Source organism: Mauremys reevesii, linkage group 2 (genome assembly GCF_016161935.1).
Source record: "Mauremys reevesii isolate NIE-2019 linkage group 2, ASM1616193v1, whole genome shotgun sequence".
NCBI lineage: Eukaryota > Metazoa > Chordata > Testudines > Geoemydidae > Mauremys > Mauremys reevesii.
The window spans coordinates 55,541,146-55,555,947 of NC_052624.1; the positions used below are offsets into that span (position 1 = coordinate 55,541,146).

The window sequence follows — 14,802 nt, forward strand, 5'->3', positions numbered from 1 at the left end:
GCAGTTTTACTCTTGCATAGCTCTATGAGTCAACAGCAAGAGAAACTACAGTATTTCTTACTGAGGTGAGTCCTAAGATATACAGGTAGATTTTATTGACGTCCTTTGCAATTGGTGTGTCTTATCTCTCTTATTTAAAGCCAATTGAATAGAGGAGTAATTACTATTTACAGAAGCATGACACTGAATGGTTTATTTTAAGACTAGCCTATTTAGTTAATGACTGACTTTACAGTATGTGACACAGCTGGGATCCCTCTAATGTGACATACTGCAGTTATAGCCTAGTGTCAGGTACAATGCTGATTCAAAGCTCACCTCACTCTGATCAAAGTGATTCACTTCTTACTGCCTCAGAACCTAGAAGTTTTTCAATTGTCTTCTGTCTTATAAAAATATGCTGCTCTCTGCAACCACTGCTCTGAATTTCAGCTGATGTCCTGAGTGAAGAAGCCATCCTGAAGTGGTACAAAGAAGCACATCTTGCTAAAGGCAAAAGTGTATTTCTTGACCAGATGAAGAAATTTGTTGAGTGGCTGCAAAATGCTGAAGAAGGTACAGTTCCATTTAAGTTAACAGTATTTAGTAGCCTCTTGGCAATTCCATTTTGCAGATGTTAGTTGTATTATAGTAGTGCCTACAGGTTCCAGTCATGCCCATGACCCCACTGTGCTAGGTACTGTACAGAAGTATGGTAAAAGACCGTACCTGCTCTAAATTGTTTACAATCTTAGTCTTTAGAAGGCAGGCACCACTGACTATTTTTCAGGTCATTAATGGAGTCCACATAATAGAGTCTTGAGTTCTTAAAATTCCATGTGTCCTGCAGTGTGAATTTCACTGAATTCCTGAATGAGAAGAGCAATCATAAAGGCACAAAGACTGTAGTTACTGTTAAAAAGGAATAATGGGAAGGGAAATGAATGGGTGTTTGGGGCCACATTTCCTTTTTTCTGATGCCCTACAATGGTAAACACTTTCCTTCTGGTATAAGAACAGGAGAACTGTCTCTTTAAAGCAGGGATCGGCAACCTCTGGCACACGGCTCACCAGGGTAAGCCCCCTGGTGGGCCAGGCCGGTTTGTTTATCTGCCGTGTCCACAGATTCGGCCAATCGTGGCTCCCACTGGCAGCGGTTCGCCGCTCCAGGCCAATGCGGGTGGCGAGAGGCAGCTCCATGGGCACCAGGGCTGTGATGGGCTCCTCCTACCCACTACTGTAATAGAGTGAACCTCTGGCTGAGTTACTGAGGTCCTCAAATCGTGATTTAAAACCTTCAGGTTACAGAGAATCCACCATTTACACTAGTTTAAACCTGCAAGTGACACAAACTCCGTGTTGCAGAGGAAGGCGAAAATCCTCCAGGGTCTCTGCCAATCTGACCCACAGGAAAATTTCTTCCCAACCCCAAATATGGTGATCAGTTAGACCCAGAGCATCATACCATCCCCTCCATAAATATATCAAGCTCAGTCTTGAAGCCAGTTAGGTTTTTTGCCTGCACTGCTCCCCTTGCTCCCTATTCCAGAACTTCACTCCTCTGCTGGTTAGAAATTTTTGTCTAATTTCAAGCCTAAACTTGTGGATGGCCAGTTTATACCCATTTGTTCTTGAGTCCACATTGGTGCTCAACTTAAATAACTCCTCTCCCTCCCTAGTATATATCCCTCTAGTGTATTTATATAGAGCAATCATGTCTCCCCTCAGCCTTCTTTTGATTAGGCTAAACAAGCCAAGCTCTTTGAGTCTCCTCTCAATAAGGTAGGTTTTCCCTTCCTCGTATCATCCTAGTAGCCCTTCTCTGCACCTGTTCTAGTTTGAACTCATCTTAAACATAAGAGACCAGAATTGAACACAGTACTCCAGATGAGGTCTCACCAGTGCCTTGTACAATAGGACTAACACTTCCCTGTCTCTATTTGGAAATACCTCGTCTGATGCATCCTAATACTGCATTAGCCTTTTTCACAGCCGCATCACAGTGGTGGCTCATAGTCATTCTGTGATCAACCAATACACCCAGGTCTTTCTCCTCCTCTCACTTCCAACGGATACATCCCCAGCTTATAGCAAAAATTCTTGTTGTTAGTCCCTAAATGCGTGACTTTACACTTTGCACTATTAAATTTGGCCTGAGAAGTTTGGTTTGAAATTGAATTGCATTTGCAACATACTTTCCTCAGAGGTGAATAATAAGTCAGAGATTCAGCATAATGTAAACTTTTTCACTTGATTTTAGTTGGCAGTTTGGGGATGTGTGGTGTTTTATTTAGATTTTTTATAGCAAATATTTGACGTGTGTCAATCTAATTGTACTGCCACTACAGTTCTGTGAACAGACTGTGTATCATAATAGTCTTCAGAAACTGATTTATCTGATAGGGCACATCAGCTGCAGTATGTAACTTGTATTCTGGACAGCAGCAATCCCACCTGGACATATAGATTAGTTATAGATGGATAATTATTATTTTTTATTAAATTTAACCTGTGTATACTTGAACTCACTTTATTTTGTGGGAAAGTTAGGTCTAGATTATCCATAGTGAATCAATTCTGTTCTAAATCTAGACCTGTACAACTGAGAGTAGAATTAGGCGTTCTGTCTGCAGTATTCAGAGTGGTAGCCGTGTTAGTCTGTATCAGCAAAAACAAAGAGGAGTCCTTGTGGCACCTTAGGCCTGGTCTACACTAGGACTTTAATTCGAATTTATCAGCGTTAATTCGAACTAACCGCTCAACCGTCCACACCAGGAAGCCATTTAATTCGAACTAGAGGGCTCTTTAGTTCGAATTTGGTACTCCACCCCGGCAGGTGGAGTAACGCTAAATTCGCACTTGCTAGCTCGAATTAGGCTTGGTGTGGATGCTAATCGAACTTAGCAGCTCCGGGAGCTATCCCACAGTGCACCACTCTGTTGACGCTCTGGACAGCAGTCCGAGCTTGGATTCTCTGGCCAGCCACACAGGAAATGACCCGTGAAAATTTGAATTCATTTTCCTGTCTGGGCGGTTTGAATCTGACGTTCTGGTTGCACATCGGGGCGAGCTCCGCAGCACCTGCAACGATGCAGAGCTCTCCAGCAGAGGAGTCTGGGCAATCCCAGAATAGAAAGAGGTCCCCAGCATGGAGTGACCGGGAAGTCCAGGATCTGATCGCTGTGTGGGGCGAGGAGTCTGTGCTCTCGGAGCTGCGCTCCAACAAGCGGAACGCGAAGACCTTCGAGAAGGTCTCTAAAGCCATGAAAGACAAAGGATACAGCCGGGATGCGATGCAGTGCCGCGTGAAAGTGAAGGACCTAAGACAAGGGTATCACAAGTCAGAGCGGCAAACGGACGCCCGGAGCCCAGCCCCAGACATGCCGCTTCTACGAGGCACTGCATGCCATTCTAGGTGGGTCTGCCACCAGTGCCCCACCAGTGACGGTGGACTCCGAGGACGGAATAGTGTACCGGGACAGTTCCTCCTCCCTGTTCGCCGATGGGGAAGATGAGGAAGGGTCTTTTGAGGACGGCACAGGCGACATCGAACCCACTCCCGCTTTCCCTGACAGCCAGGATCTCTTCATCACCCTCACAGAGATCCCCTACCAACCGTCCCCGCCCGTTAACCCGGACTCGGAATCAGGGGAAGGATCAGGCGGTAAGTGCTACAAACAGGGAAACATTTATTTTTTTAAGAAACAGGGATATATATAAAAAATAGAAATACTATATAAAAATTTTTAAATATGAAACTATACAAACAGCAGGTCTACACAGATAGTAATGGAGCAATAGTCCTCTGGGGACAGTTCAAAAAAGCTCTCAGAGAGCAGCTGGAAAAGCCTCAGCAGGAGGTTCCGTGGTAGAGGTGCCTTGTTGGGTGCTCCGTTGAAACACACTCTTCCGCGCCAGGCCATCCTCAGGTAAAGGGGGACCATCGCCTCGACGAGCATGGCAGCGTATGGTCCTGGTCTGTGCAGGGCTTCTGTGAGCATCCGCTCTCTCTGAGTCCTCCTGACACGCCTCAGGGTGATGTCGTTGTGGAAGTGCTGCATCTAATTAGTGGAATTAGTGTACTGTTACTATTGTGCATGGTAGACTTTTACTTTGCATAAGAATGACCCTCGCTTAACAGAGTTTTACTTTGCATAAGAATGACCCTCACTTAACAGAGTTTTACTTTGCATAAGAATGACCCTCGCTTAACAGCCACGTGTTGCAGGCCACAGAGGAAAAGCATACAGGGCTCTTTCCCGTTCACTGGCGGGAGGTGCCGCAAAACGGTCATCTTTTCTGCTTTGCACATTGCCTCCAGCAGGAGAGCACAGCTAAGCACTAACTGATAAGCACTCTGTACTGTAAGGCTTACCAGGACTTTGTGCAAGAGGGATGCAGCTGTCTCTCCTCGCTTGTGCACTATCCAGTGCAATCGCGCCGCCAATGAGAGCGTATTCCGAAATTTTGGACTAGTTCCGAGATCTCCTGAGACTTGGTTCCCTGTTTGGTCTTCTTAACTGAAACTGACTAGACTGTGTTTACTGTTGGCAAACATGTATTTGTTCAAGGAAATCACCTACTTTTTCGCATCACACAGCTTCGGCTCCTTCCCGGACTGTCCCGGCATCCCCCTCGCAGAGGCTGGCTCAGATTAGACGCCGAAAGAAAAAGACTAGGGACGACATGTTCCAGGAACTGATGGCCAGCTCCAGAGCGGAGGCGGCAGAGCAGAGACAGTCGAGGGAGAGCCTGTGTCAGCAGCATCGCACACACCTGGAACGGGAGGATAGGTGGCGGCAGGAAGACCAGCAGGCGACTCAAATGCTGCTTGGTCTAATGAGGGAGCAAACGGACACGCTCCGGCGCCTTGTAGATGTTCTGCAAGACCGCAGTCAGGAGGAGAGAGCCCCCCTGCAGTGCATCTGCAACCGCCCTCCAACGCCAAGAAGTCCTGTCCCCCCCTCACCCAAAGTGACAAGACGGAGGGGCGGTAGGGGCCGTGAGAACTGACCCTGCACCGCAGCACACCGATAGTGTTCGAGACAACTCTCGCGCTGTAAATTTGTACAAGCTCTTTCCTTACAGCATCAACCAGTCCCAACTCCAAGTTCAAACCCCCCACTGTGTACTACATTATTAAAAGCGGTTTGGTGTTACTGACTGTTTCCGTCACGTTTCTGGTGTCAGAAGACTTTCTGTTGTTCTGTGTGTGTGTGTGTGGGGGGGGAATTGTAATTTCACTGCATAGCCCACAGTGCCATGCTACAGACTTGGCTGCAGGGTCAACTGCAGGGCACACACAGACTGCAGTCACTAGGCACCAGGGACAGTCTGTGTGGTGTATGCTGCCCCGGGTCTTTCCTTGATGTGTATGCTTGTTCAGGGTCCTGGTGCCTGCCATCCCCGAATGTAAAGGCAGGCTTCCCTTCACATGCACTTGGACCGTAGTCATGATCCTCCCCGGTGCCCTGAGCCCCAAAAAGAGACCTCATCCAGGGGCAGATACTCACCCTTCCCCCACACCCCTCACCCCTTCCAACGCCCAAACCCACAGCCGTCATGTTAACCCCTATCCAAAAACGGCACCCCTCGCCCCTTCCTGCAAACCCACCCATCAGTGCACACCTTAACCAGCACAGAATGCTTCCATGTTTCAACGAAGAAAGAGAAATGCAAAGTCAACGAAAGATTTATTATTAATTACTAAAACATGTCCTTAGTTTTAAAAAGTCCTTCGGAAGTGGGGGAAACTTGGTTTATGATCAGGCTCTCTTAAAATCAAGTGGACAGTCACAGGTTACCCTGCTCTGCGAGGAAACTCGCTTTCAAAGCCTCCCTGATGCATATCGCTTCCCGCTGGGATATTCTCTCAGCACGGGTGTCTGGCTGATCGTAAACAGCAGCCAGGCGATTTGCCTCAACCTCCCAAGCGGCCAAAAAGGTCTCGCCCTTGCTCTCACAGAGATTGTGGAGCACACAGCAAGCAGCAATAACTACGGGGATATTCTTTTCGCTGATGTCCGAGAGAGTCAGTAAGGTCCGCCATCTCCCCTTGAGACGTCCGAAAGCACACTCCACCACCATTCTGCACTTGCTCAGCCGGTAGTTGAAGAGTTCCTTTTCACTGTCCAAGGCGCCTGTATAGGGCTTCATGAGCCAGGGCATTAGCGGGTAGGCCGGGTCCCCGAGGATCACTGTAGGCATCTGCACATCCCCAACCGTTATTTTGTGGTCCGGGAAGAAAGTGCCTGCCTGGAGGCGTCTAAACAGACCAGAGTTCATGAACATGCGCGTCATGAACCTTGCCCGCCCACCCGACGTTGATGTTGGTAAAACGTCCCCTATGGTCCACCACAGCTTGCAGCACCATTGAAAAGTAGCCCTTTCGGTTAATGTACTCGCTGGCCTGGTGGGCTGGTGCCAGGATAGGGATGTGAATCCCATCGCGGCGAAGCCATCTATGATGACCTGGACATTTCCGAGAGTCACTACCTTTGAGAGCAGTTGCTCAACGATTGCGTGGGCTACTTCAATGACAGCAATCCCCACGGTAGATTTGCCCACGCCAAAGTGGTTCGCTACTGACCGGTAGCTGTCTGGCGTGGCAAGTTTCCAGAGGGCTATGGCCACTCGCTTCTGCACACTCAGGGCTGCTCGCATCCTTGTGTCCTGGCGCTTCAGGGCAGGGGACAGCAAGTCACACAGTTCAAGGAAAGTGCCCTTACGCATCCTGAAGTTTCGCAGCCACTCTGTGTCATCCCAGACCTGCAGCACTATGCGGTCCCACCAGTCTGTGCTTGCTTCCCGGGCCCAGAATCGCCGTTCCACACCATGAACTTGACCCAGTGCCACCATGATCTCCACTGCCCGGCGTACCCTGCTTTGTGAGAGGTCTGCGCCACTCTCCTCACCGTGCTGCCGGAGCCTCCTCGCCCGGTTTCTCAGCATCTGACTGTGGAAGAGCTGTACGATAACGTGCGAGGAGTTGACAACGGCCATAAGTGCAGCGATGATCGCAGCGGGCTCCATGCTCGCAGTGCTGTGGCGTCCGCGCTGTAACCGACCAGACAAGGGCGCGAACAGATTTCCCGCCGGCGCTTTCAAGGAAGACAGGGAGGGCGTGATTGACGGTTCAATGACGACACATTTTTCCCCCCAGCATGCACTGGGGGGAAATCCCACAATTCCAATGGGCAGCGGGGAGTGCGGGAACTGTGGGATAGCTTCCCACAGTGCACCGCTTCCAAAGTCGAAGCTGGCCCCGTGAATGTGGACTCAGAAGTTCGAATTTGTGTATTTAGTATGGATACACAAATTCGAATTATTAAGGTCGAATCCACAAATTCGACTTAAGTAGATTCGAAATAGTCCTGTAGTGTAGACAAGCCCTTAGAGACTAACAAATTTATTTGGGCATAAGCTTGGATTTTAGCCAATGAAAGCTTATGCCCTAATACATTTGTTAGTTTCTAAGGTGCCACAAGAACTCCTCTTTGTTTTTGTCTGCAGTATGTTTCTTGCTGAGCTGCTTTCAATGATCTGACTGCCCTCCCTAGGAAATGTGATATGATGCAAATCTTTATTCAAATATTCTATTGTTGCTGTTTACAGGAATAATGATACAACTGTCACTGTAAATCGAGTTCAAAAAGAGCAGAAAAGTTTTTTACTTTTTTTTTTTACCTCACAGAATCAGAATCGGAAGGCGAGGAGAACGAAGATAGTTCAACAAAGCACAATCTCTAGGCTACTGCCAAATGCTCTTTGGGAATGCTGTACTGTTCAAGCAAAACAGGTTTTACTTCAGTGTCCTACAAAAAAATCAAGACTAGGCTTTCCTTTTGTTTAGAAGAATAAAGTTCTTTAATGGAGCTCTGAGGCATTAGATGCTCTCCTTGGGACTCTGCCTACGTTAGTGTACAGTGAGTCAGAGTTAAAGACATTCAGCAAGGAGCCATATAGGAAACGTGAAATGAAATACTTATAGACTCCTTTTTCTCAGCAGTCTTTTTAGGTACTGTGATATGTGAACACTCCTATGTCTGTTTATAGAATTGGTTGATCTGTGTTTGTAGCTTAATATTAGCTTGTGTATGTGACTTGACATCACTTTTTTTTTAATAAATGGCTTTTTGTATCTTAGTTCATTTGTTCTCAATGCATTTGTTTCATAGACTTATTGTCTGCCACTAAACACATTAAGATTTATTGTTCCTTAGGTGAAAACTGAGTAACAGGCTATTCAGAGACTTCCTCTACTCATTTTTTTTTGTATTTTTAAAGTTCACTATTCACAAAGCCACAGTCAGTTAAGGATAGGCAGCAAGCCCATTTTCCCCCTCAATTTTGTCTGATCCAGTGTGGTTCTGGTCAAACTATCCAGATACCTGGACAAATCTTGGTATTCTCAATCTGTTAATAACACAAAGAAAATACAAAACTGCAAGCTGTGTTGATCTGGACCTTTACATGTATAGTATTTGCACATGCAACAAATCAATATTGTGGGCTCAATCTAATGGCATGCAATAATTGGTAATCACCAGATTTTCATGAACAAAATAATTCTACATATAAATCTGGTGGTTGCCAATTTAAATATATAACTGAAATTTACACATGCAAATTTGAGGTTTCCTATAGGACTATGTAGGTTAATGCCCCCCACCCACTAGTCACTTGTGCAGAGAAAGGTCCCTATTCACCCCATGAAACCAGCATTCTTTAACTATTCCATTGGCCTAGATTTTCATTGTTCACTATTCTAATACCTCCACAATAACTGTAATACAGAGAGGCCCCTTCTTGATAGCTTGTATGCAAATAATTTTTAAAATGTATGTTATATACTTAAATCTCTTAACTGATCTGAAGTCTTTGCTATGGTAATAGACATATGAAGACTAAAACAATGATGTAGTGAAAAGCTACTGCAAGTGTGCACTTCACAATTTTCAAATATATAAACCTCCATTTGTTGTTTTTATTATAAAGGGGTTAAGTCCACATTGTGGTGAATGATCCCAGCAGAGTTTAGAAAGTCTTTTTTAATCATGGAAGGGCAAAAGTGCATCATTAACCAGAAAAGTAGCAATGCAGTTGGTAACTCTAAAACTATCCAACAGATTGGGGTTTGTTTGAAAAGTATTACATGCCAAATGGTTCCTGGTGCATCCAACAGATAAATTCTTGCCTCAATATATACCCAGCCTTAACTGCAGGCAGCATGCATCAAGCAGAGAATAAATTCTCTTGTATGCCACCTTTCAGCCAAGAACAACAGTTTTGCAGCAGAAATCGATCTAACAGAATATATAAAATAGACCTTTTCAGTAACTATAGTAGCACTAGCAGGCACCAGGATAATCACATTATAATGGAAAACTGATGCAATGACAGAACACAGCTGAACCTAAAGGGGTTCTTAATGTCTACAGAAACGAACTTACCACAATCATTATTGCCCTTGGGTGGTATTTGCATAAGCTCTGCTGCTGAACTGTTATATTAATATAATGTTGCTTCTGAATAAGTTTTTATCAAAGCATAAATTGAACATACAGTTAGGGTACGCAAAATAATTATACATTTGTGTTAACCTGAAAATCAGGATGCCTTCAAAGGTGCCAATCCAGGATAATGTGCAAAAAGGTTTAATAATCCTGCCTTCAGTGTGTCGCTCTCTATCTATCGAGGAAGACCTTGTCAAAGGTGGGCATGAAAACCATGCTCACAAAATGTATATGCACCTTTTATCCTCCCTAAAAATCTTTGTCTGTTGGAAAAAGGGACATGCCCACATGCACGTGCAGTTACATATCATTCATGTCCAGGTACAGGTCTTCACAGGTACCGTGTGGATATGTATAAACTACTGGTTACTGTGTTGCGTCCCCCTCTGTGCCTGATGCAAAGAGAAGGTGAGCCTGTTAAAGCCCCCCCACTGACAAATAACTGGCTCTGTAGTTCAAGCTGTAGAGACGCATGCTTTTAGCTTCCCTTCTGCAATCCCTGGAATCACTCCAGATGGTGACTTTCCAGGTGTTTTGGATGCAACAGGTGAATTGTCCTTTAAAGACCTTGTCCAGTGTATGTTCTGGAAGCTGAATGTTGCTCTTCTAGATAAGTATTTTTAGAATAGCTTTTCCACAAAATGAATTGATGCATTGAAGTGTATATAAATTAAGGCCTTGACAAAAGTCTCAAATGAGAATTTGGGCAACAGGTTGAATAGAACTTTTTGAGATGGGTGGAGAACAATGTTTATCTTGATTTTTATTTACTGACTCTTGGTCAAATGCTCAGCATTATTGGAACACAACATTTAATTTCAACAGACTTGGATCAACACTTCAGGTGGCATTAAGATCCAGGGTTAGTCTTCGAATGGTGTGATTGTTGAATAAAAATGTTCTGTATATAAATATGCTTCACGATACAATAGCATGTTATTTCAAAACATCAGTAGACAGTGTTTAAATGCTAGAACTAAAAATATCACTCTCTTTAAAATAGACCACCATGTGGGGAAGGAGCTTGGTGTGACCTTGGAGGGTTGTTGGGTATAGGTGGGAAAAGTATGGAACAGGGTTGGGGGGGCAGGGAGGGATTGTTAGGGAGCTTCTCCCATGCAGACCCAAAAAAGCGAAGCACTCGTTAACTCTACTAATGCACATCATCTTTGAAAATCAGGCTACTTGTCTTCAAAGACGTTTTAAGAACATTTGAATCCTTAATCTTAGGCTGATACATGACAGCGCAGCAAGAGTTCTTTATGAGGGCACGCTTTTAATATTTCACACTACAATTTGACAGCTCCACACAGAGACACTTGGACTGCTGCTGTGAGTGCGGTTTGGTGGATGGGTAATGTGTACTACTGGAGGAATTCTGTGTCACTGTGCAATGCAGAATTTGTGCACAATTAATGTACACAATGTCATGTTTCCCCCCACAGAATTGAGGCCGCAGAGCTGCTGGCGGCCATTAGGGGCTGATGGACTCTGCAGAGCCTAGCTCTCCAACCCACAGTGAGCGAAGCACCCACCCTAGTGTGGATGGAGGCGCTGAACACTTTGGCTGACCAGCTTTGATTATCTTCTACCCGGGGACAGGAGAGGGTCCAGGAGACCCAGCTCTGGCAAAGGGTGAGGGAGGGTGGGACCACACAGTGTCCCCCAGTGGGATAGAAAATAAGCTGGAGTAAAGGCTCTGGGGAAGGGGGGTGCTGGTGTGTGGGCTGGGAGGGTAGCCCGCAGCTGGGCTCGGGAGGAGGAGGTTGCGGGTGTCTGAGCTCTAGGGGATACCACACAGCACCATCCAGCACACCCCAACTGGAACTAGGTTGTCATAGGAGTTTCTTAAACTCTCTACTCCTGGGGGGGGGAATATTTTTTTGTTGCCTGAAACATTGACATACTTGTTGACAGGTATTTTGAAATAAATTACCAAAATAACAAACTGAAGAGATTATATTATTTTGACAAATAAAATATGCAGAATTTCAAAATATTGTGTGCAGAATTTATTATTTTTTGGCACAGAATTCCCCCAGGAGTAAATTTGGTATGGCCAAGGGACTATTACCTGAGGGACTCTCTCACTAGCAGGGGAAGAGAGTTAGATGGACTGCTGCCAAAATTACTTGGGCGGGGAGGGTGTATTTTATGCTTAATTTACCTATGTAATGCTGACAGCCCCTGTTGTCATTAGCCAGGATCAAACCTGTGATCACTGGCACTTAATGCATGAGCTTCTATTGCATGAGGTAAAAGACACATCTCTCTTAGCCAAGGCTATTGCAGACTCATCATTCTCTAGCTGTTCTAACTACCACTAGAGGGTGATAGAGTACCACACCAAGCAGGCATCTCTCTCTCTCTCCCTCCTGCCCCCACCCCAGGTTTGTCCATTTTCTTCACCCCAATAAAGATTTATTTCTGTCTGATAAGGGCACCCAGGGATCTATTTAGTTTTTGCAGGTTTCTGGGTGAGGACTTGAGGCAGTTTGGTTTTGTCAAGAGGGACCCAAAATATATTGAATCTGACCATTTTTGCTGCCAATAACCACCTGATGGAAGGGTTACACACATCTTCATCAGAAGCATCTACGTCTTTACCCATAGGTTCCCAAATTATTCAGTGCCTGTAATAAAACTGGGCCCTTTATAAATAGCTGAATTTCAAGGTACAGTTTAAAAAGTCTCAAACTCATCCATGGTAACAGGGAAATATACTGAGAAAGTGGCTTCCAAAAAGGAGTCATTTTATTCATGGTGCCATTGCATCAGTATGTCTTGCAAGGGTCATTTTTTAGAATGGAGAGAGGTAAATAGTGGTGTCCCCCAAAAGTCTGTACTGGGATCAGTACTGTTCAACATATTCATAAATGAGCTGGAAAAAGAGGTAAGCAGTGAGGTGGGAAAATTTGCAGATGATACAAAACTATTCAAGATAGTTAAGTCCAAAGCAGACTTCACTGCAAAGAGTTACAAAGGGATCACACAAAACTGGGTGACTGGGCAACAAAATGGCAGATGAAATTCAGTGTTGATAAATGCAAAGTAATGCACATTGGAAAACATAATCCCAACTAAATTACTGTTGCCACACACAGAGTTCTTGGAGTCATTGTGGATAATTCTCTGAAAACATCCACTCTGCAGCAGCAGCATTCAAAAAAGCAAACAATGTTAGGAATCATTAAGAAAGGGATAGACAATAAGATGGAAAATATATTGCCTCTATATAAACCCACGGTACACCCACAACTTGAATACTGCGTGCAGATGTTGCCCCATCTCAAGAAGATATATTGGAATTGGAAAAGATTCAGAAAAGGGCAACAAAATGATTAGAAGTATGAGTGCAGTTTCTGAATTGGAGCATTTCAGGCCCCGAGGGCCTTCATTACACGTCTTTTCAGTCAGCAATGAGCACTGGAGCTAATGACAGATCATCTAATGTGAAAGGATTGTAAGGTGACGGCACCATTTTGCATCTTGAATCTGTCACTTCCATGTTGCCTAGCTGCTAGAATCCTGATTCTCTTGGCTCAAGTACTCCATTTAGCAGCTCAGCATTAGCCACCACAGTTGAATGCTATGCATACCTGGCCTTTACATTTACAGCACCACACCACTTCAGAGTGCATCTATGCAGTACTATGCTTATTTTCATTTATATAAGATCATGATCCAAAACGCCATATGCTGGCACTTATTCATGTCAAATATTTTTGCAGAGCAAGGAGTTCATATGCATCAATAAAGCAAATATGTATACAGTTCTGGTGAGAACCACCACACCAGTGTAATCCCAGTATGGCTTTGGTTTGGAAGTGAAGAATCCCTCCTCCAGGGGCATTTTTGTTAAGTGGGATATAGTTAATTTGTGTGAGATGCTAGTCTGAGGAAAAGTGACATCAGAACTTTAATGAATGAGGAGGAAGGATTTTGGGGTTATAAGCCTAAAAAATAAAACACCCCCCAACATCGGAGTGGCCCATAAAAACTACACTGATTCAGAAGGTAGAGAATACTGCATTCCTAACACCTCTCCCTGCAATACCTCCATTTCCCTAGAGATTTCCTCTACAAGTAGTGACTGGAATTGACCCTGATAATTTATGAAAGTTGATTAATTTTCTCTATATCCCTAATAGTTACTGCTGGGATGCATAACATTTTGCATAACCCAGGTACTCTTAAAAGATGGTGAAAGGTGGGATAAGAGAACTCCAAAGTCTGGTTATCAGACCCTTTGTCATAAGTTCAAAGTCATGCCACATCAGTAGTGACCAAAAGTAGTCACCATCTAAAGACTACTTGGGGACCCAGGTGAAGTAAATTGGTGCACTCAGTCTCCTTCTAATGGACAAGCATCCATAAAACCCACCACCCTTGCACTCAGTTTCCAGTTGGTACTTTCAACTGAAAGGCCACTGCCTTTAAGAGCATGAAGATTAAACTTCCCTCTTGCCATTAAAGGTGGTTCCCCTCCATTGTAAGGCAGATGTTCGTTGAGGAGAAGCTAGAGAGAGGCAGGAGCAGTGAAGCTTTCACTACTGCCATCTGCGCTGTACCTGTCCTGTGGATAAATAGATTTAAAAAAAAAAAAAAAAGCTTTCTTTCACCTTTCTCCCCCTGCCTTTTCTATTTACATTTTGTATCTCTGTGTAGATAGAGATTCAGGCACATCCTTTTTCAGTACTTTGGAATTCGTATTCCCTGAATTTTTGAGTTTGATTTGAATGGAGCTGGAAACCTATAATAAAGTTCTGTTTGAGACCATCAAGTTGTATCTGGCTTCAGATCAAGATCATGGGTCTGATCCTGAACCCCAGCTATGAATACCCTGAACTTTCCCAATTCAAGCACTGCCACTCAGGACCACCTCTTGCCACCAAAAAGATTTGTTTTTCATCCATCTCCATCACTTGGCCCAGCCTTGCTCACACCTGGCCTGAATTTTCAAAAATATCTGTGAACAATTTGTCAAACATGCTCTAAATTTTAGGTTTGTTGTGAAACAAGAACCAGGCTTGATTTTTGTATCATACAGACGTGTTAAATGGCTATTACATGGATGATTTCAGCATGCTGTATTGGGCCAAGTCCATACCTGGTGTTAGTCAAATTCTACAATGAGGAAATTATGACCAAATGAAACTGGCCCATTATTTGTTAGCATTTTAATCCATTTGTTGAAAAGCTATAGCATCATTTTGGGAATGGAATCTTAGTGCCCTCTAGTGAGTATCAGAGGCTGAGGCACACTCTATAAACTGTGTTTCCTTTTACATTGTTTCACAGGACTCTG

General features: G+C 44.5%; 1 protein-coding gene across 8 annotated transcripts in view; it reads left to right on the forward strand.

The window, feature by feature from the left end:
• Positions 1 to 8,124, forward strand: part of BZW2 (basic leucine zipper and W2 domains 2) — a 94,182-nt gene extending 86,058 nt beyond the window's left edge. For all 8 annotated transcript variants that reach the window (XM_039524435.1, XM_039524431.1, XM_039524433.1 and 5 more), the window contains 2 exons: positions 433 to 555; positions 7,673 to 8,124. In XM_039524435.1, coding sequence (XP_039380369.1) covers positions 433 to 555; positions 7,673 to 7,728 — 179 coding nt within the window. In that variant the 3' untranslated portion in view covers positions 7,729 to 8,124. The remainder of the gene's footprint in view (positions 1 to 432; positions 556 to 7,672) is intronic.
• The last annotated feature ends 6,678 nt before the right edge of the window (positions 8,125 to 14,802 follow it).